The sequence below is a fragment of the Rhinoderma darwinii genome, chromosome 2 (assembly GCF_050947455.1).
Source record: "Rhinoderma darwinii isolate aRhiDar2 chromosome 2, aRhiDar2.hap1, whole genome shotgun sequence".
NCBI lineage: Eukaryota > Metazoa > Chordata > Amphibia > Anura > Rhinodermatidae > Rhinoderma > Rhinoderma darwinii.
Window position 1 is genome coordinate 84,448,862 of NC_134688.1, and position 24,252 is coordinate 84,473,113.

At 43.2% G+C, this 24,252-nt stretch overlaps 1 protein-coding gene across 1 annotated transcript in view; it reads left to right on the plus strand.

The window, feature by feature from the left end:
- Window positions 1–24,252, plus strand: part of SP1 (Sp1 transcription factor) — a 31,528-nt gene that overhangs the window by 2,237 nt on the left and 5,039 nt on the right. The window contains exons 3-5 of the mRNA XM_075851846.1: window positions 16,117–17,500; window positions 18,819–18,984; window positions 19,784–19,983. Of these exons, the coding sequence (XP_075707961.1) occupies window positions 16,117–17,500; window positions 18,819–18,984; window positions 19,784–19,983 (1,750 nt within the window). The remainder of the gene's footprint in view (window positions 1–16,116; window positions 17,501–18,818; window positions 18,985–19,783; window positions 19,984–24,252) is intronic.

Here is a 24,252-nt window from a genome sequence, read left to right on the forward strand (position 1 = left end):
AACCACTGTGCAAAAACCGTCTGGAGCAGTTTTTGCAGGAGGAATTTTCCTCCTGCAAAAAACTCAGTGTGAACACAGCCTTATGTTGCCGATTTCGCATAAAATCTGTGCCAAAATCCACGTGTTACATGCACGTTTTGGTGTGGATTTCAGCATATGCATTGCAAAGGATGAAAATGAGTTATTGAGGATTAGAAAGTCCGCAGCATGCCCTCATTTTGTGTGGATTATATATAATGTGTGTGTACACACACACACACACACACACACACACACACACACACACACACACACACACACACACACACACTTTTTAGCCTTCCCGTCGTAAACAACTTTCAGATTTTCATTTTCGTTATTTCCTCCCCACATTCCAGAAGCCATAACGTCTTTATTTTTCCGTTGATATAGTCCTATGAGGGTTTGATTTTTTGCGCAACGAGTTGTCGTTTTTCGTAGCACCATTTATTTTGCCGTATAATGTACTAGGAAACAGGGAAAAAATTATTTGTGGGGTTGAAAATGAAAAAAACTGCGATTCCTCCATGTTTTTTTGCACGCCGTTTTTACGGAATTCACTGTGCAATTAAAACAACATGTTAACTTTATTCTGTGGGTCAATACGATTACGGAAATACTAAATATATATAGTTTTTTTCTATATTTTACTACTTTTACATGTAAAAACCTAAGTGTAAAAAAGAATTTTGCGTCGCCAAATTCCGAGAGCCATAAGTTTTTTATTTTTCCGTCAATTAAGTGGTATGAGGGTTTATTTTTTGCGGGATAAGCTGTAGTTTTTAATAATAGCATTTTGGTGTACATGCGACGGTTTGATCATTTTTTTTTATTTCATTTTTTTTGTGGGAGATGAGGTGACCAAAATGGAGACATTCTGGCGTTTACAATTTATTTTATTTTTTTACGTCTTTCACTGCAGGTTAAATAATGATATATTGTAATAGTTCAGACTTTTACGGACACGGCGATACCAATTATGTTTATTTTATTCTTTTACTATGCTCTAGGGGGAAAATGGGAAAAGGTTGTTTTTTTTTTGGAACTTTTAATTTTTACATTTATTTTTTTTAACCCAAAAAAACTTTATTTAAAGGAACAGTGTCACGACCAACTTTTTTTTTAATATGTTATGTGTTTTAGTGTGATAGATCAATAAATTTTATTAATGTATGTTGCTGTGTTGTACTTTTTACGTTTTTAATTGATTTACTTCTCTATGGGGGCTGCCATTTTTGTTTCCATTACTGTGTGTGTCGATTAACGACACACACAGACATGGAATACGGCAGCCACAGTCCCATAGGGACTGCGAACGGCTCCCGTCCCATTGACTGCCGTGTACGGCGTCTGTGTGGGAACTGCGCATGCGCCGCTCCCACACAGTCCTATTCGAAATTGGCGCCGTCCGGCGCCATTTTCCTGTGGACCGGAAGTCGCGGCCGGACAGTAATATTACTACTTCCGGTCGCGGCTTCCGGACTTGTGCACATAGAACAGCGGCAGCAAACGGAGCGGACGGGCCGGAGACAGCCGCGGCGGCAGGAGCAGGTAAGAGATTTCAATGTATGTTCGTGTTTACTACTGTATGTAAACCTACTACGCTGTGTGTTAGCTCAAAAAATGGCGACACACAGTGTAGGAGGTTACACCGTTCAAACCCCTCGTTTATCCCGGCACTAGCCAGGATAAAGGAGGGGGGGATGCTGAGAGCTCACTAGAGCGAGAGCTTTTAACCCAATGTTGCAATGCTGCAATTTTGGGAAATAGCTCCATCTAGTGACCAAAAATGGGTAGTATTATAAATTAGAATTAATTTATAATATTTCCTGACTATTTCCTGACTCGTGAAAAAAATAAAAAAAATGTGAACAATGTTTAATCACCCACACACTAAATGTTTAATTAAAAAAAAAAAACATGTTTTTCGGTCAACACCATGCCTTTAACTCATTTTTACTTTTTTTTTTTTTTTTATTAGTCCCCCTAGGGGACTTCTAACCAGCGATACTAATGTATTGCAGTATATTGTGATTCTGACAGGCACCTCTTAAGCCCTGCCGGAGGCAAGGCTTAATAGGTGTACAAAGATGGCGGACCTGGGGGGCGTTCATTAAGCCCCCAGGCAGCCATAGCCACAATCGTCCGTCCCCCCGTCCCCCCCGCGCGGTGAGCTGTTAGAGGGGGTCGCCCCCCTCTTTCTGACGAATTAAGCCCACTCCATACTTCGCCTACCCAATTTTGGCGTATGGATACGTCAAATGTTGGGAAGGGGTTATTAAAGTGCCATCGGCATACTGTACTGTAAATTGATGTGGATTTTCAGTGGGAAATTTTCACGGTGTGAAATAACCCTAAGGATATGTTCACACACTTTTTTTTTTTTTCTTTAAAGTTGAAAAATCAAAATTTTAATCGCTGATTCTAAAATGCCAGTGGATTGTGACACTTTTTTTTGCACATATTTTAAAGAGGCTCTGTCACCACATTATAAGTGCCCTATCTCCTACATAATCTGATCGGCGCTGTAATGTAGATAACAGCAGTGGTTTTTATTTTGAAAAACAATCATTTTTGAGCAAGTTGAGCTAGTTTAGATTTATGCTAATTAGTTTCTCAATGGATAACTGGGCGTGTTTTTACTTTTTACCAACTGGGTGTTGTACAGAGAAGTGTATGACGCTGATTAGTCACTGATTGGTCAGCCTCATACACTCCTCTGTACAACACCCAGTTGGTAAAAACACGCCCAGTTGTCCATTGAGAAACTCATTAGCATAAATCTAAACTAGCTCATAACTTGCTCAAAAATGATAGTTTTTCAAAATAAAAACCACTGCTGTTCTCTACATTACAGCGCCGATCAGATTATGTAGGAGATAGGGCACTTATAATCTGGTGACAGAGCCTCTTTAAAGGGAATGTGTTGCTAGCAAAAAATGTATTTTTTTTAGTTAAACAATTAGTGTGTAGGTGATTAAACATTGTTCTAATTTTTTTTAATTTTTTTCACGAGTCAGGAAATATTATAAATTAGATTCTAATTTATAATATTTCCCAGTGCTGGTCACTAGATGGAGCAATTCCCAAAATTGCAGCATGGTCACTGTTGATTTATGCTGCAAATTTGGGGTGGACACACTCTCCTCTAGTGAGCTCTCAGAATCCCCCCCCCTCCTTTATCCTGGCTAGTGCCGGGAGAAACGAGGGGATTGAACGGTCAAACCTCCTACACTGTGTGTCGCCATTTTTTGAGCTAACACGCAGTGTAGTAGGTTTACATACAGTAGTAAACACACACTGAAACACGAACATACATAGAAATCACTTACCTGCTCCAGTCGCCGCCGCTCCCTCCGGTCCATCCACTCCGTCTGCTGCCGCTGCTCCATGTGCACAAGTCCGGAAGCCGCAACCGGAAGTAGTAATCTTACTGTCCGGGCGCGACTTCCGGTCCACAGGAAAATGGCGCCGGACGGCGCACAGTTCAACTTTGACTGTGTGGGAGCGGCGCATGCGCCGTTCCCACACAGACGGCGTACACCATAGTGGATGGAACGGGCCCCGTTCGCATTCACTATGGGACTGTAGCTGCCGTACTCCATGTCTGTATGTGTCGTTAATCCACACATACAGAAATGGAGTAAAAAATGGCAGCCCCCATAGGGAAGAAAAAGTGTAAAAATAAAAAAAAAGTAAAACACAAACACACAAATAAATATAGAAGTTTTTAATGAAAGACTAAAATCAAACTGATAAAACTTTTTTTTTCGTGACACTGTTCCTTTAAGGAACAGCCCCTTGGAGGTTTTGACTTTGAAAGTTAAAATCAACACAATGTTTTTGGCGCTTTTCGGCGCATTATAAACTAAAAAGTTTCCCGTTGATTTTATTGGGAATTTCAGGCAGGATCTGCTCCTATATAGGTCAAGAGGCTCTTTTTGTTTTCAGCCTGGCTTATTTAGATTCAGTTCGCTAAAAAATCAGCACCGTTTGAACCACTGCCCTTATACCCATTGTAAACAATAGGAGGCAAAATAGAGCTGTTTTTAACCTCTTGCGGACCACCCATAGACTATAAAAGTCTGGGCGGTCCGCAATGAACTCAGCATGGCCGTTCCAGAACCTCCTGCAGAGTTAGCAGGTTTTCCGCTCCCCGGAGGCCTTTAGCTCCGGGATACAGCTGCCTCTAGACAGCTGTATCATGGAACTCTCACCGGGGACCACTCAGCGTGGTCTCCGGTCATGTGATCGTTGTGACAACCTGTCCCAACGTTCACATTGCTCCTAACAGCAGCGCTTACGCGCCGTCTGTGAGGAGCTCTGTCAAACAGCTGTCTAGAGATAGCAGATATCACGAAGCTTTCACCCGGAGACCACTCAGCGTGGTCTCCGATCATGTGACATCCAGTCACAGCGATCACCTTGCTCCTCCCAGCAGCGCTTGCGTGCCGACGGTAAGGAGCTCAGCTATGTGATCGCTGTGACATCCTGTCACAGCGATCACCAGTTGCATCTTGTCCCTCTCTGGCAGACTGCCAGAGAGGGAGAAGAATAATGTAATGTAAAAAAAAAAAATTTTTTTCAATAAAAATTTTGTCTATAAATAAATTTGTCTACCTTCTACACAGCGACTTTGGCCACACATGACACAGGTCGACCGGCCGAAGATCGCTATGTCCCGTAGCCTACATTGCATGTAGTAAAAGTCAATGTGGTTGTGTCGCAACATGCAAGTTGCCACAATGTCGTGTCGCAGTTACTTGCAGGTCGCAACGCAACCACATTGACTTTCATTACTTGCGGTGTAGGCTATGGGACATAGCGATCTTTGGTCGGACGACCTGTGTAGTGTGTGGCCAAATTTTGACCTGCCTGCACTTTTTTGCCCGAGACCATGGAGGACCACTGGTGTAAAACGCTTTTTCTGCCTCCCAGCCGCCCGGGAAAAAACAACAATTTTCATCCGTATATTGGTGCTAATTCCATGGAAACCTGGTTTCCACATCAAAATCAGCGCCAAAAAACTCTGTGAACTGGGCCTTAGGGTGGCGTTAGATGTGGCGGATTCACTGTAAATTTTACCTGTGGCTCAGGCGAAGTCTGCTTCGGATTACAGTACAAGGCAAGTAGATGAGATTTTACAAAACATCTGCATGCTGCAGATTTTTAAGTCTTTGATCCGTCGTTAAATTAGTACCCAGGGGTCTACTTTCCATAAAATTATAATTTTTGGGGTTTCAAAGGGGTTGTCCAGTCCACAAAAATTGATGACCTATCCTCAGAATAAGCCATCAATATTTGATCGGTGGTGGCCCGTCTACCGCAGCCCTGCCGATCAGCTGTCTTGAAGGGACCACGCTGCTCGTACGATCGTCGCTTTTCCTTCATTTCCTTTACTGCTCACACTGAATCGTGGACACTTGTAGCAGCGGTTCACAGTATTACAGTATACACTTGAATGGGAGAAGGCTGTAAAACTGAACCGCCTCTACAAGTGTGTCCGCGATTCACAGTGTGAGCAGTAATGGAAATGAAGGGGAAGCAACGCTCGTATGAGCACTGTGGCCCCTTCAAAACAGCCGATCTGGGGTGCCAGGTGTCGGATCCTGACCGATCAGATATTGATCGCCTATCCTGAGGATAGGCCATCAGTGTTTGTGGACTGAAAACTGCACAACATCTGTAATGGTCATATGGTGTCAGCGAATCAGCATTGGAAATTTTGTCTCTAAAAGCCAGTTTGCGCACCATTCATTGTAATCACCACCTTGCGTCCAGTGTGTAAGAAATGCACACATATTTGGTATAGCTGAAGTCGGCAGAAGTTGCCAAATATGTATTCAGGTGTGTTGACCCAGTGGCATGCACCAGATGTAAAAAGAAAAACAAAACCCCTAAAATCACACATTCACATTTTTTCCAACTTTTTTTTTTGTCATTTTTCATTCCATATTTTAAAAAAAACTTAAAACAATATGGAAGCCCAATATGTTCTGTGGAAAACCAGACCAAATACATGTAGGTTGGAAGAGTAATCGAAGAACAATTTGCTTTTAAATTTGCACATGGCTATAACGTAAAAATGTGCCTGATCAGGAAGGGGGGGGGGGGGTAAAGCTCCTGGTCAGCAAGCTCATTCTGGCATTGAAAAAGTGTTGGAATCATCTTGCAATAAAAGCCTTGTGAGCAAGGCCTAAATGAGGTCTCCAGGAATTTATATACATGAACTATCCCGTCAATGTGTGATCGATTGGGGCTCTAAGTGTCTGAGTTTGCGATGAGCTGCAGTGCCAGGCACAGCATGATGTGCCAGGTACAGCATTGAAGGGACCACCTTAGTACTGCTTATTGTGGGTGGATCAGTAACTTTAAAGGGGTATTTCTTTTGTTTATAAAATAGCGAACCATACAATTTCTAATATACATGTATTAACCCCTTGACGAACCAGGACAGACCCGTACGTCCTGGTGCAAAGGTTTTAAATATGGAGCGGGCTCGCGCGCTGGGACCGCTCCATACGCTGCGGTTGTCAGCTGTGTATTACAGCTGACACCTCGCACTAATGCTAAGAAACAGAGAGTGATCTGATGCTGGCCATTTAACCACTTTTTGATGGCACAGTAAGTATCGACCGCGGCATCTAAGCCGTTAGAAAGAGGAGAGCAGCCCCCTCTGACGGCATCGCGGCCAATGGGTTCTCTCCCCTTGCGGATGGTTGTCATTTCAGCCTGGGGGCCCAATGAAGTCCCCAATGACAATACACTATATCTATATTTATTTTCGTATTAGGGTTGTCACGATACCAGAATTTGAACTTCATTACCGATATTTTGTGTAGTATTGCGATTTTCGATACCAAGACGATACTTTGGCAACAGTAATAATAATAAAAAAAATAAGTTATTACATTTTCTGATGTGAGGTACGAGGTGTGATGAATTTTGAATGTGCCTCACATTAATCGTAATTAACCCCATCATGTTTCTGTCATAATGGGTTAATGTGTAAGGTACATGATGGGGTTAATTACTATTAATGTGAGGCACATGGAGGCACAATTCATCACACCTCGTGCTTCACAATAAGTGAAAGAAAGCTGTTGGTATTTTTTTTACAGCGTACACATCATAAATGATGCAAAAAAAAATTGTACCTAAGTATGCCCTAACCGGAAATATGGTAAGACAGCCCTGGGGTCCTTCAATGGACCCTGGGCTGTCTGCCCATATATGGTTTGTCCCTCAATCGTGTCACAGGTATTCCCTATAGCGCAATCCAAGGGCCCCCCCCCCCTTCTCATTTTCCCCTTGAATGATGCGATCAGCTTTGATCACAGCATTCAGGGGAATAACGGTGGAGATGAGAGGTTTCTCCTTTTTTTTTTCATAAAAAAAGTTATGGCTATTGGAAAGTGGGGAGTGGAAAACGAAAAAACTAAAATTACTACTCCTATACTTATGTTATTGGAATAATTATTATTGTGGCTATTGTAACAACTATTTTACTGTGAGTTTTATCACGTATAACATGGCTGCTTGTCTCTAGATCAGGGGTGGGGAACGTGCGGACCGTATAAGGCCTGGCAGATCATTTGGTCTGGCCCGACCTCCGAACGTGCTTCCGCCGCGTCTTTGCTACTTGGCTTGGTCTACCCTACTCACTCACATTTAGGAGCAGGAGGAGGGCGGGCGGAGCCTAGTATGGCTGCGGTCTGAGTGAGACATAGGACCTGTCCTAAATACATGAAGTAAGGTCAGGTGATTTTAAAGGGGTTTTCCTATCAAGGACATGTATGATATATCAACAGGATATGTCATAAATTTCAGATAAGTGCGGGTCCCATATCTATCTTGGGGCCCCCTAAACCACATTCTACCTCGTTGTGGCTGAAGCTTGTGATTTCCAATCAAGAATAAGAAAACCGCGTAGCTCGCATGCTACGCTTCTTCCTTAACTGCCATTCTCTACTGTGGGAGTTACTGAAACCGCGTAGCTCAGCGAGCCACTCTGTTTTCTGGGTCAGAAATCAGCCAGAACACAAGTAGAACGGGGTTTAGGGGGCCCAATTCTAGAGAGCGGTGCGGGTCCCAGAGGTGAGACCGACATCTATCTCACATTTATGACATATCCTGTGGATATGTCCTAAATGTCCCTGATGGGAAAACCCCTTCTAAGTAAGTCGGAACAACTTACTTCTGCGAACACTTATTTTTAACCCGTTCGAGACCGCCAATACGCCTTTTCATGGTGGCCACTAACGGTCTTTATTCTGATGCTTATGCCTTTTCACAGTTCTGCATCAGAATAATGCTGCGCCGCCGGGAGCAGTTAAAACTCCCCGTTCTCAGCTATCGGAGGTAGCCGAGAACTTGGGGCATCGCTGCTCTAGTGGGTGGATCGAAATCCGCCCGTTTAGCCCCTCAGATGCGGTTCTAAATAGCAAGTGCCGCATCTGTTGAAGTTGGGGAGCGCACACATCTTTGTCCAGAAGACTTGGGACAATCTGCCTTCAGCCTCATCTAGCCTAAACATTCACAGCTGTCCCTCAAAGCTCTAGCAATAAACTAAGCACAATACATGTAAAAATGTTGTCGGACAATATAACCACCCAAATAAACAAGGGGGGCACAAGAAGCAGAAAGCTCTCTTCTGTGGCAGCTCAAATGTGCTGTTGGGGAGGATCTTTCCTCTCTATCTGCTATTCACCTGAGAGGCAAAGAAAATCTGTTACCCGACTTCCGCATAGATCCTCTTTGCGAATGGGGATTGGACCCTAGCATTTTTCTCCAACTGATAAAGAAGTGAGGGCTTCCAGTCCTAGACCTGTTCACCACAAGAAAAAAAACATCAGGTTTCAAATTTCTACTCCAGGTGGATTCCCTGTCGCAAACTTGACCGAACAGTCTTATATGCCTTTCCACCCTTCTGTCTCATCCCAAAGAAATTTCATGAGCAAGGTAATTCTGGCTGAAGAGGTCCTGGTTCCCGCTGCTGATCCTATCAACAGGGAATTACTACAGTGTCGTTGTCCCCCCCCCCCCCCCCCCCTTGCCAGACCTTCTCATTCAGGGTCCAGCCCTCCATCTTGGGGGTCCCACACCTTTAGTTGACAGCATGGATGCTAAACGTACCATCTGATATATGCTTACGGCTATGAAGTAGAGTAGATGACGTCAAAAATCTATCTTCTATTTAGTAACGCTTTTGTGACCTTTTCTAAAAAACAAAAAAAAACAAATGGGACCTCTCTGGAAAGCACATCTTTGATCCTGGTCTTTTTAAAGGCTCACGACTAGCACTTTAAAAGTACAAGTTTCAGCTTTTAGTACCTTCTTAAACTAGCTAAACATACCTTGATCAAAAATATCATTCCTGACTTCCGCCGTCTATATGTGGGAGGCTGTATCTCCTCCATAGAACGAGCCTATCGGCTTTATGAAACCGCAGACACTTCAGTAACGCGCGGTATCCCGCTTGTTTAACCCCTTAGATGCCTTGGTCAAAAGCAACTGTGGGGTGATACGGGGTGAGCCCCCTCTGACATTTCATCGGGCCCCCCACCGCAACACTTTTTTCTTCTAAGAATATATATAAATTTGGTTTTGCTGTAATCTTATTGACCCATAGAATAAAGTTAACATGTAATTTTTCTCACACGGTGAATGCCATAAAAACAAACCCACACAAGGAAATTTCTTCCAGTATCCCAGTACGTTATATGGTACAATAAATGCAGGGAAAAACTACAGTTAGTCTTGCAAAAAACAGGTCTTCATACGGTATATCGACAAAGATAAAAAAAAGTTGTGGCTTTTTGTAGGTGGGGAGAATAAGCGAAAATGAAAATCAGAAAAATGGCTGCAGAGGGAAAGGGTTAAGGACACGAAAATACTTCATCTTTTCTGTTCTTCTGTGCCCTTCTTGGGGCCTTAATCTTGTTCTATCAGTCCTTGAACCCATCTCTGACATCCCTCTTGGGTGCTTTATTATTGGTTGTCAAGACGGCCAGAAGAGTGGGCAAGATAGAGGCTTTCTCCTTCAGAGCTCCATATCTTACCATTATTAAAGTGGCTCTGTCACCAGATTATAAGTGCCCTATCTCCTACATAATCTGATCGGCGCTGTAATGTAGAGAACAGCAGTGGTTTTTATTTTGAAAAACTATCATTTTTGAGCAAGTTATGAGCTAGTTTAGATTTATGCTAATGAGTTTCTCAATGGACAACTGGGCGTGTTTTTACTTTTGACCAAGTGGGTGTTGTACAGAGGAGTGTATGAGGCTGACTAATCAGTGAGCAATCAGCATCATACACTTCTCATTGTTCCAGCCCAGCATGATCCACAGCCCAGTGTGATTGTGCAGTGAAAGAAGCAGGGTTGGAACAATGAGAAGTGCAGGACACTGATTAGTCACTGATTGGTCAGCTTCATACACTCCTCTGTACAACACCCAGTTGGTCTTTAAGAAACAAAATCTAAACTAGCTCATAACTTGCTCAAAAATGATCGTTTTTCCAAATAAAAACCACTGCTGTGATCTACATTACAGCGCCGATCCGATTATGTAGGAGATGGGGCACTTATAATCTGGTGACAGAGCCTCTCTAAAGATAGGATCATTCTCAAACACCAACCTTCCTTTCCAAAGTATTTTCAAAATTCCATTGTCGGCTAAAGATCTCACTCCCTTCATTCTGTGCTAATCCACCTACAGAGAAGGTTTGTGAATTCACGAATCTTAATGTACATAGCTGTGTTCTCCTCTACCTTCTGAGAATTTCAAGAAATCAGACTATTTTGTTTGATACCAAGGCAAGAACAAGGGTTGCATTCCAAAGTAAAACCACTATTGGCTCGCTCGATAAAGCTCGCTATTGCTTCCTGATATCCGACTTCTCCAGAAGACTTGAAAGCCCATTCCACAGGGCAGTTGCTACCTCCCTTGCTAAAGGTGTTTTGGCATCCATCGGGCAGGCCTGCCATGCAGCCTTATGGGCTTCGCCTCTAACCTTCTTCAAACGCTACAAACCAGACCAGGTTCTATCCATAGCAATTCGAGTTCTTTTTTGTTTTGTGTTTTTTTTTTTTGCATAATTTCAATATACCATGTTAACTGGATAAGGTAACGGGTAGGAGACCTTTATTTGCTGCTTCCATGTTTCCTGTCCCTAGGGAGGTGGGGAATCTTTCCTCTCAGTGATGCTGTGGAGGTTAACGGAAAATCCAATTAATGCTTAGTGTACGTCATATTTCTCTCTCCACTATTAAAGGAACAGTGTCACCCCCAAAATTTTTTTAATATGTTAAAGATGTTAGTGCTTTATTAAAAACTTTTGGATTAATTTGTGTTACTTTTTTTTATTTTTACACTTTTTCTTCCCTATGGGGGCTGCCATTTTTTTTTTCCATTTCTGTATGTGTCGATTAACGACACATACAGACATGGAATACGGCAGCTCCAGTCCCATAGGGACTGCGAACGGGGCCCGTTCCATCCACTTTCGTGTACGCCGCTGTGTGGGAACGGCGCATGCGCCGCTCCCACACAGTTCAATTTGAAATGCGCGCCGTCCGGCGCCATTTTCCTGTGGACCGGAAGTCGCGGCCTGACAGTAAGATTACTACTTCCGGTCGCGGCTTCCGGACTTGTGCACATGGAGCAGCGGCAGCGGATGGACCGGAGGGAGCGGCGGCGACTGGAGCAGGTAAGTTATTTCTATGCATGTTCGTGTTTCAGTGTGTTTACTACTGTATGTTAACCTTCTACACTGTGTGTTAGCGCAAAAAATGGCGACACACAGTGTAGGAGGTTAGACCGTTCAAACCCCTCGTTTATCCCGGCACTAGCCAGGATAAAGGAGGGGGGGATTCTGAGAGCTCACTAGAGCGAGGGGATTTTTACCCAATTTTGCAGCATAAAGCAATGTGGTTGCTTTACCACATGCAATGCTGCAATTTTGGGAATGGCTCCATCTAGTGACCAGTGCTGGGAAATATTATAAATTGAATCTAATTTATAATATTTCCTGACTCGTGAAAAAAATAAAAAAATTAGAACAATGTTTAATCACCTATACACTAACTGTTTAATTAAAAAAAAACAAAACATGTTTTGCTGGCAACACATTCCCTTTAATGAGTCTCCCCTCTCTGATCTCTTTGCTAAGTAATAGGAGCATTCAATGGATTGTTGTGCGTGCATACACCCCACTCATTCTTTTGCAAAAAGGAATTGCATACACAGCAGTTCTGTAATAAAATATTGATTTTGAGATGTCATTTTTACAAGTGATGATCACCCGCAGCACCTAAGACACCATTCTGATAATACGTATATATTCTAGAATACCTGTGCATGTAATAACTTTATGTAAAATAACTTTTTTTTTTTAGTTTAGCAAAAACCAGTATGATACTTGATTTTAATCTCTATTTTTCTTAAGTTTAAAAAAATGAGATCTTCTCTTTAGGCCGTTTTGCATATCGCTATTAAATGTATGTCCCCTGTTAGTCCTTGTGTCCGTCACCTTTATTTGTGGTCTTCCTTCTCCCCTTCTATGTCGGTTTGGCCGTTCTCCATCCTGTAGTCCTGTGCAGGGCCACTGAACACTCCGTAGCGTTCCTGGTTTTCAGGGAGGCAGTTTCCCAGGTAGCAGGGCTAGGAGGGAGAAGTGCAGCGTCTGCTCGTTCTGAGCCCATTGCTGACGCAGCGTAGCGGTATCATGCCAGTTGAGCGCATTGGCGGGGTGTCAGGGGGAGGGGATATAGGAGGAGGGTTGCACAGCAGGAGACTGATAAGTACAGGACACTACAGTTCAGCCCAACCACTGGGAACAAAGACCACATTTTCTGTTCAGAGAAGGGGGGGGGGGGGCACTCCTAAAACTTTTGCACTTGGCTGACCAAACTGTTAAACCTGCCCTGCGCCCAGTAGTGAACTTCCTTCCTTCACTGCTAAGCACAGATTCTAACATTTTAATAAAGGGGCTTGGAGCAACTATGGGTCATATATACCAAGACTGGGGTTTTGTTTCTACCGACTCCACTGTCCTGTTTATAAGTTCTACTCCTCAATAAACAATTGTTTTACTGTTCTACACGTGGACACTTTCCTGAATCATTTACTACAAAAGACTAAATATGGCGGCAGCCATGAGACCAGCTCATGTTGTAAATGCTGGTTCTCATGTGAATGGCACATTAAGGGAGACTCCTAAACTGTTTTATAAAACTCTGACCCCGAAAGCAATATATGTGTATGTATGTAATATATAAATAGATATAGATCCAGGGGATATAGATCAATATTGAAGAAAGTCCCACAGCACTCCGTGTTAGGCTATGTTCACACGGAGTATTTTGGGGGAGGAATATCTGCCTCAAAATTCCATTTGGAACTTTGAGGCAGATATTCCTCTCCCTGCACGCCGATTTTCGCGGCAATTATCGCGCCGTTTTTCGCCCGCGGCCATTGAGCGCCGCGGGTATAAAACAGCGAGAAATACGCTTTCTCCTGCCTCCCATTCAAGTCAATGGGAGGTCGGAGGCTCAAGCGCCCGAAGATAGGGCATGTCGCTTCTTTTTCCCGCGAGGCAGTTTTACTGCTCGCGGGAAAAAGACGTCGACGCCTCCCATTGGAATCAATGGGAGGCGTTCTCGGGCCGTTTCTGCCGAGTTTTGCGACGCGGTTTCCGCGTCAAAAAACTCGGCAAAATACCCCGTGTGAACATAGCCTTAGTGGGAAAAAAAATGGTGGTTTATTAAAAAAACACAAGCTGCAACGTTTCCGTCCTGCTATAGGCCCTTTATAAAGCTTGATAAAGGTCCTATAGCAGTATGGAAACGTAGCAGCTGGTGCTAGCTTAATAAACCACCATATTTATCACTAACATGGAGTTCTGTGGGACTTTTCTTCAAAATATATATATATATATATATATATATATCATTACAAAGCACTATAAGAAATAGAAGCTGCGCTGTTTTTATGAGCCTCCCCGATTTGTATAGTCCTGTTTATCACATGGGCAGAGGACTGATCCTTTGGCTGTACGTTCTGACTGCAGAGACAATGGTGCACTGGTATAAGATGGTTTTGTTAGCATTATTTTTAAGAAAACTACACAGTCAAGTCACATTGTTAATGTCCAGCTAACCGCCGTGTGCAGCACGGACAGCAGGTAGATGGGTTGGGAGTGACTCAATAAGATGCTGGTAAGTTGTCTCCGGTATCTGGAGCCATGCTGACTGCAGTGCATCCCAAATTTGTTGGAGGGTGCGTGGGGGAGGATCCATAGAGCGATTGAGGTGGTCCCACAGATGCTCAATTGGGTTCAAGTCTGGCTAATTATGGGGCCGGGGAAGTACTTGGAAGTCTTGATTCATACCCAAATCGGTTCAGAATACCTTCCACATGGATATGTGGGCCCAGAGAATGCCATGAAAAAATTCCCCAGACCATAATGCTGCCGCCACCAGCTTGTGTTCTTCCAGCAATGGTTGCAGGGTGTTTGTTCTGTTTCTCGCCTGACACGTCACCGTCCATCCGTTCGATGATTCAGAAAACGTGACTCATCGGAGATACCTTCGTAGCCAACGTTCACCTCTCATCAATGGCACGTGGTGCTCCACAGTTTCCACGTTGGTTATTCTCAATGGTGCCATTTTCCACTCACGATACACTTTCACCACAGCAGCACGCAAACACTTCACATACTGCGCTTTTGAGAAATGGTGCCAATCTAGGCCCGAAAGCCAAAAATTATACCTTTTTGCAGGTCTGATAAATCGCCCCTTTTACCCATGGCATCAACGAGTGACGTGTTCAGACAGCCTATCGTACACCTCGTATACCCACCAAGCCAGCCCACAACGTATCACTTCCTTCATTAGCTACGCGCTGCCAACGTCAAAAGTAGGAGGTTGTCGTCATAATAATGTGACTCGATTGTGTACCTGTGCAAGTACACCGTGTCAACGCTACATTTGTTTATTACATCGTGGTCTGTATAAGGGTCCCTTTACACTGGCCAATTTTGGCCATTAAAAACGAGCGCCGAGCAACGAGATCGCTCGTTGCCCTGCACTCGTTTTGTGCCTTTCACAATGAGCTAGTATGGGGACGAGCGCTAGTTATTCCGATCACTCGTCCACATACGTTTCCATCATATCGGCAACAGATCTTCCTGTTTATCAAGGGAGATGTGCTGCCGACAACCAGACTATTTTGGGCAGCATAAACTATGCGATCAGACGATGAACAAGCATTGGCCAATGATCGGGACTGCGCGTTCATATGAATGCGATCAATGGCCTGTGGAAAAGAGCCTTAACAGACCTTGTTAGCAAAGTCCACAGTGCTAATCCTCCCATCAAAATGATGGAAGCCCAGTGGACCCCGCTGTCAGTCGGGGGGGGGGGGGGGGGGTCCCATCAGGTGCTGGTGTTATGGGGCACAGTAAGTCTTCTGGGTACTGTAAATAATTCCAAATATCCACAGGGACTCTTATTCTCACCAAGGGATATACACAGCTGAGTTTGCTGGTTTCTGAAACAGAGCATGGGAGTTTATTACTTCACTGATTGTCAGGTGCAATAAAGCCATTTATTTATAAAATTATCTGTCCTATAAAGTTGTTTTTTTAAATCTTGTGCGTGTGTGTGTTAAAATTGTATTGTGTATTCTATTGTAATTCCTTTTGCTGCAATTGTCACCCTGTGTTGGCTTAGTTGCCTGATAACTGGCTTGGTGTTTGTGTCTCCTCTTGCATATTGAGGGCTCCAAAGAAGAGACATGAGATGGATGGCTGTTTGCGTGGTTTTTTTTTGTTTTTTTTTTAATGGCTGCGTCACTGACATGGTCAGTACAGTCTACATCAGCTATGTATCTACCAATAAAAACTCTATCTTCGAGACCCATCCAGTGTGAATGCTGGCTGCTGTGACGCCATGTCCTTGTAGTCAAATAAAGTTGTCACAAAGACATCACAAACTAACACTTATTTGTTTTAATAGTTTGTTTTACAGAAAAAAAATATCATAATTTTACTTTTAATGTCCTACATTGTCTATTTATTTTGTTTCACATTTGATAGGACTCCCAGCCTTCTCCATTGGCTTTATTGGCAGCCACATGCAGTAGAATTGAACCTCCAGAAAATGGAAATGGTGCAGGCCAGCAGCAGGTTGCACAAGAACTGGATTTGAGCACTGCCCAAATAACACAGACAGCCAACGGCTGGCAGATCATATCTACATCCAAGGACCAATCCGGAGGAGATGCCTCCAAGAACCGTCCAATAGCTCCTGGACAATATGTGGTAGCAGCTTCCCCAAATGTGCAGAATCAGCAGGTACTGGCCAGTCTTCAGAGTGTAATGCCTAACATTCAGTATCAAGTTATACCACAGTTCCAAACCATGGATGGGCAACAGCTGCAGTTTACCACCGCCCCTCAGGTGAATGTTCAGCAGGATGCCTCCGGACAGCTGCAGATCATCCCAGCTACCAATCAACAAATAATTACTACCAATCGTGCTGGTGGAGGAAATATACTTACCATGCCCAACCTTCTTCAGCAAGCTGTCCCTATTCAGGGGATGAATCTAAGCAACAATGTCCTTTCAGGGCAGACCCAATACTTAACCAACCTCCCTCTTTCTCTTAACGGCAATATCACCCTTCTCCCTGTGAATGCAATGACACCCACATCTCAGTCAGTGACACTGAGCAGTGGTACTCAGGAGAACTCTCAGCCTGTTACTTCATGTGTTAGTTCTGCACAGCTGGCGAACGCCTATTTTACAAATGCCAATAGTCTCTCCACCTGCACCACTGCGAATAGTGTGAATCTTTTGAACTGTAGCAGTGGAAGCAGCACATCTGGGACCAATGTCCAAGTTCAGAGTTCTCACAGATCAAGTGGTCAGCTGAGCTTGGTTGCTGACGCTGTTAATCAGAACAGTGGCGCTATGCAACAGGGCCAACAAAAAGATGGTGACCAATCTCAGCAACAACAGCAACAGATTCTCATTCAGCCACAGCTTCTTCAAAGTGGACAGACTATCCAGACTTTACAAGCTGCACAGCTTTCTGGCCAAACCTTCAGTACACAAGCCATCTCGCAAGATGCCCTCCAGAATCTTCAGTTTCAAACTTTGCCTAACACTGGTCCAATCATAATCCGTACTCCTACTGTGGGACCCAATGGGCAGGTTACTTGGCAAACCATCCAGTTGCAAAACCTACAGGTTCAAAATCCTCAAACTCAGACAATCACTCTTGCTCCCATGCAAGGTGTATCTCTGGGGCAGTCGGGGAATGCTGCCAACTCCATGTCAGCTGGCACACTGACCCTGAATGCTGCTCAACTTTCATCAATGTCTGGCCTTCAGACCATTAACCTAGGTGCCTTAGGAGCCTCTGGAATACAAGTACACCAGCTTCAAGGGGTTCCTCTGACGATCACTAATGCAACTGGTATGTCTGTTACTCCTTGCTCTCTACTTTACTTGTAATTGTTGGCTGATGTTAATAGGCTTATGTGTGAAGTGGTGGCACAAGTTACTGGTTTTTTTCAGGATCCAGGTAGCCAATGCAAAGTCTCATGGACTGATTTCTTGGGCCCCTAAAGTCCGTAGTGATAGTAATCTTTATTTATACAGCGCCATCATATTCTGCAGAGTATTACAATTGGAAAGTAACGAACAAGCGATTTGACCATCTGAGTTGTCATTCACGGCCTAGATCTAGGTTTGTAGCATTGGGTTTAAGTACCCAGGTGTTGGAAGGGAAACCTCACCCTGTCATTCAGGTTCTGTCCGACCCTAATATATGTATTGTGTATGTGTGATAATGGTTTTATTCAGAAGAATTGACAAGGTGCATGCAAGTTGATAACTTTTTTTTCCTCCCTGGCCTTAAAGTTTTGTGGCACCATGTGCCCAGTAGGCACAGCAAGCATACCTACCACCTTCACCAGTAGTCACAACAAGCCAAACATTCCATTTAGTGATCCTTGCAGTTACATGAATCCTATAGATCTAGGATAATAACCGTGTTAATTACTAGTAAGTTTACTAATTTTGGTAAGAGTATGTTTATATAATGGTATGATGCTGCTGCTTTTTGCACCACTACCACCATAGACCACGTGCGTGTTGTGCACCTCTTGTATTTGATCAAAGTAAATTTAAAAAAAGGCAACCGTGGTTCTTACATGCTGAAAAAATGTGTATACCATCAACAAGGGGTGCAGCATAGATTATGCGTTTTATATATATATATATATATATATATATAAAGGGTATAGACCTACTTATATTTCTTTGAAGCTATTGTGCATATAAGAATAGCTACATTGCAGTTTGAGTGCTCAAAAAACTTACAAATAAACCAAAAAAGTTCACATAATTGGTAAAATAGGTATAAAAATGATGCCTTATGCATAGTAGGGAGCGGTAGAGGCTCCATGCAAACCGCTTAATCAGGGACAATATTCTCCACAAGGAGTCACTGTGCATTGCTTTATTTCAAGGGATTTTCTTTCCTCTCAAAAATATCCTGGTCTTCAGAAATTAAATTCTAGATTAGGTTTAACTGCTGACTGTTTTCATGCATTTTAATATGAGGGGTGGGGGGCAGAGGTTATACTGGCACAATTTTGCTAGTTTGCTTCAGTTTGTTAATATTCTTAATAGAGTTCTGCTTCCTTATCTAACGAGGTCAAACTGAAGCCATCTTTGTGCCTGAGATAAAGTTCAATGCCACGTTGATTTTATTTCCTTCCCCAAAACAGGAGATGGAAGCGGTCACCTAAGCATTCATACTGCTGGTGACGGATTACATGAGGATCATTCTGCCATGGAAGAGGGTGAAACAAGCCCAGATCCTCAACCCCAACCTGGACGGCGAATGCGCAGGGAGGCCTGTACTTGTCCTTACTGTAAAGACAGTGAGGGAAGGTATGCATTACAAATCTAGCGGAATCCTTGTGATGTGACTTCTAAAGTGATGTTTTATGCAGTCGTACCACCACCAAAGCCTGCATACATTAAAGGAAGGGGGTGCTGGCTAGACTTTTTTTTTTTCTTTTTTTTTTTTTCTTCCCTGCATGAGAATTCAAGTTTTAGACGGCGCTCATTGAAATCAATGTGTTGTCCAGGTAATACATAGAAGGATTATCCTCTAAAGGCAGAGCAGCTCTTTGATGTGGCTCTTTGCTCCAAAAATACCCTATTGACTTGTGGAAGTATCATGTAAGCATGCTCTGTGACGTGTGCAGGAGGGGGGTGTGAGTGGTCTGCATCACCTGTTGTCAATAGTGTGATCCCGCCCTCAGCTGTAAAATAGAGGTATTTAATTTGTAACCCTAACAAAATGACTTCTGCCCCAGAGTAATAGCTGAAATGTAATCTCTACAGAACAGGAAGCGTCCGCCTATTGTGCAGGCTCCGTGGCCAGTGTGGAAACTGCACGATTTATTTAATATCATGACATGGGGAAGAAAAAAACACAAATAGGAAAAAATTGTACATAAGACTTTTTATTTAATTTATAAAAGTAGATTCTTTTTTTTTATTTTTATATCCTGTGTCACTTCCGCTTTTATGACAAAACATGGGTTTCTCTTACTATAACATGGCAAGTTCTCCCTGCTTTTCATTTGCTGATGGTGTTCTTGCAGATCTAACTTGTGGTGTTTTGATTCATTATACTACAAAAAATGTTAATACTATTTTCAAAACTTTTTTTAATTCTCAGAAGTTCAAGTGACCCAGGGAAGAAGAAACAGCACATCTGTCACATACCAGGCTGTGGTAAAGTTTATGGAAAGACATCACACTTGAGGGCTCACTTACGTTGGCATACAGGAGAAAGACCTTTTGTGTGTACTTGGGTGTTCTGCGGAAAACGTTTTACCCGCAGTGATGAGCTGCAGAGGCACAAGCGTACCCACACTGGTGAGTTTTCGGTAGTAAAGTATGTAGGGTTGTACGGTTACTAGGTTTTGTCAGCCACACTCCTATGACCACTGCTCAGTCATCAGCACTACTGTCAGTAGCACATTTGACTTCTCGATTTCCTCTGACATCTGTTGGGTGTGATTATTACATAATCCTATCACGATATACATTGTTTGGTGTTCGTCAGGACTCCTTGAATGTCTTTGCAAGAAATTTCCATGTAGCCTAAGATGTAGACCGTATTATTTTTCTGAGCAGTAAAATATGTAGGCATGTGGTTTTTTTTTTTTTGTTTTTTTTTTTGTTAAAGGTAATGTATGACCTATTTAGTTCGTTTTTTAATTGTCTACTTTTTTAAAATTATTTTTTCTGTGCGATTATGGGGGCAGCCATCTTACCTGAGCTGCTTCTTTACAGCAATCTCATGGGCCATAGTAAACTATAGTCTGGAGCTGACCCATTGACTTCTATGTAAGAGTTTTCTAGGCATGCTCTGTGAACTGTGCGGAGGACATTGTGCCGGGAGGGGGAGGAGCTGTGTACAGTAACGATTATCAATGGTGGATCCTGTGTTATCTATATACAGGTGTTACCTTCTATTGTCATCCTGTCTGTAATAGGGTTGCACGATTTGTCAACTTTGATACTATTGCAATGCCGTGCACCCTCAATCGATTCAATACCTTTAACCCCTTAATGACCGCCGATACGTCTTTTTACGGCGGTCATTAGTGGGCTTTATTCTAGAGCGCCGCCAAACTACGTCGCTGCTGTAGAATAAAGTAAACAGAGCAGGGAGCCGTGAAATCTCCCTGCTCTCAGCTGCCAGAAGCAGCTGAGGGCTGGGGGCGTCCCTGCTCTGCCGGGTGAGATCGATATTAGTATCGATCTCACCTGTTTAACCCTTCAGATGCGGTGCACAATAGCGAGCACCGCATCTGAATGGTTTTGGAGAGAGGGAGGGAGCTCCCTCTCATCTCGCTGACACCCGGCGATAAAATCGCCGAGTGTCTGTGTCTTCTATGGCAGCCGGGGGCCTAATAAAGGCCCCCAGGTCTGCCTGGAGCGAATGCCTGCTAGATCATGCCGCAGGCATGACCTAGCAGATGCCTGTCCGTTTTAAACGGACAGGCAGTAATACACTGCAATACAAAAGTATTGCAGTGTATTATAATAGCGATCGGAGGATAGTGAAGTCCCCTAGTGGGACTAGTAAAAAAGTAAAAAAAGTTTAATAAAGTTAATTAAAAAAAAAAAGTGAAAAAAAAAATAATGAAAAACCCAGCTTTTCCCCTTACAAAATGCTTTACTATTAAAAAAAACTACAATAAAGCAAAAAAGTTACACATATTTGGTATCGCCGCGTCCGTAACGACCCCGACTATAAAGCTGTTACATTATTTAACCCGCACTGTGAACGCCGTAAAAAATAAAATAAAAAACAATGGAAAAATTGCTGTTTTCTGTTAATCCTGACTTAAAAAAAATGTGATAGAAAGTGATCAAAAAGTCGCATCTACTCTCAAATGGTACCAATAAAAACTGCAAGTTGTCCCGCAAAAAAACAAGACCTTAGACAGCTATGCCGACGCAAAAATAAAAAAGTTACAGCTCTTCGAATGTGACAATGGAAAAATCTAAAAAATGGCTTGGACATTAGGGCCCAGAATGCAAGCAGGGGGAAGGGGTTAATTCATGTGTTTCAATCCTAAACTGTGCGGCCGCACATCTTAGTATTGTAACACATAAATGTGGTCAGAGCGGGTCTGCGGGTGTATAATACAGCCATTGCCCTGCTCCTGAAAGTGTACGCACAGTCAGTCAGCACGATGTGTTTTTTGCCCGCGCTGCACTAATGGGCACTGGCACTGAAGACCACCGAGAACATGGTGGGCGCAATGCAAAACACACATGTTCGTTCTTCAGTGCCGGCGCTCATTAGTGCATCGCCTGTCGCATCACTTCATGCTGACCGCGCGGACACTTGTCATTACCGGGGCAATGGCTGTACATGGCCTCAGCCCGCTAACGGCGGAGATCAGAGAAACCTGATCTCTGCAGCTATTCCCATGAATGCTGCGATCAAAGCTGACTGCAGCATTCAAGGGGAAAATGAGAAGGGGGGGCCTGGATCACATTAGGGAATTCCTGTGACACACACCATATATGGCCAGATAGCCCAGGGTCCATATCTCCTGTCAGGACATACTTGGGTACAGCCAGGACGCGATGTCTATTCACACTCCCGACACTTCGGTAAAGTTTTTGTGAGACTTACTCTTTACAACGCCCACTTGGTCAAAAGTTAGACGCCCAGTTGGGCATTAAGAAATGAATTAGTATAAGTCTAAAATTGTTCATAACGTGCTCAAAAATGATTGTTTTTCAAAAGACAAACCGCAATCTACATACAGCGCCGATCAGATTATGTAGGAGATGGGGCACATATAATCTGGTGACAGAGCCTCTTTAATATAAAAAATTTAAAGTACACACACATTATTTACAATAAACATTAAAATAAGTCTTATAACATAAAATATACACACATTCGGTATCGTCGCGAACCGTAATAAAATGCACAACAAATGTAAGCGTCATTTATGATGTGTGGGAAAAAAACTGCTTTCTATCACTTATTAATGTGAAGCACGAGGTGCGATGATGAATTTCACCTCCATGTTCCTCACATTAATAGTAATTAACACAATCATGTACCTCACACATTAACTTATTATGACTGAGAAACATGATGGGGTTAATTACTATTAATGTGAGGCACATTCAAAAGTAAACCCACCTCGCGCCTCACATCAGAAAACGGAAGAACTTTTTGTTTTTATTACTGTTGGCAAAGTATCATTTTGGTATCGAAATCGCAAATACTACACAAAGTATCGGTATCAAAGTCCAAATTCTGGTATCGTGACATCCCTATTATGAATTTTAAATCTCTGTGCCTCACATTAATAGTAATTTCATCATCCATTATGACTGAGAAACATGATGGGGTTAATTACTTTTAATTTGAGGCACATGGAGGGTCAAAATTCATCACACCATGTGTCATCAAAAAATTATTGTTGGAAAAGTATCGTTTTGCTATCGAGAATCGCAATACTACACAAAGTATCGGTATTGAAGTCCAAATTCTGGTATTGTGACAACCGTAGTCTGTAATGATAATGAGATGGCTGAAAAGTGATCTCTACAGAACAGGAAGTGTCTGGCCACTGATCCTCACAATAGACTGAGTGAAAACTGCAAGATTCTAGGATTATTTGTATAGGTGATATACGGTCCGCATGTCAGCTGCATTTCCCGGACCGAACACACTTCAGGTAGCCGGGCTCCTAGCATCGTAGTTATCTGACGCTAGGTGTCACTGCCTCCCCGCGTAACTACTGTCCCGTACTGAATACATGATTACAGTACAGGACAGTTTTCCCGCAGTGAGGCAGCGACTCCTAGAGTCATAGATAACTATTTTGCTAGGAGCCCGGCTCATTAAAGTGTTCGGTCCGGGAAATGCGGCCGACATGCGGACTGTATATCACGGACTGAACACACTCGTGTATGGGAGGCCTAAGGCCCCCTTCACATCATGTTTCGGTTTTCCATCAGAGGTATAAGTCGGGAGGGCTTCTGAAGTATACCTCCGACGGAAGGCCAAAACGTATCCCACTGTTTGACATACAGTGGGATGGGTCGCCTTGGGAAGCTACTGAAGTCACTGCATATATGGACAGTGATGTCAGGAGCTACAATACCGAAATCCCTGACCCTGAAGTAGCTTCTGGCGTCACTGTCCACACGTGGACAGTGATATTGAGAGCTTCACGACGTGCGGTATACGGTTTTAATGGGATTTCTCTGGATGGAATCGCCTCACAATAGACTGACACTTCCTGTTCTGTAGAGATCACGTAATCTCATTATTATCACAAGCAGGATTACACTGAAAGGTAACACCTCTATATAGGTAACACAGGACTCCCCATTGATACTTAGTGATGGACACAGCTCCTCTCCTCCCCCTCCCTGCACAATGACCTCTACACAGGTCACAGAGCATGTCTAGACAACTCTCCCATAGAAGTCAATGGGTCATCTCCAGACTGGTTTCCTATGGTCCATGTGGCTGCTGCAAAACATATCTCTAAATGCTGTTGACAGCATCTCAAGCAAAAGATGGTGGCCCCCATAATCATGTACAGAAAATAGAATAAGAAAATCTACAATCTGAAAATAAAAATAGACCATAAA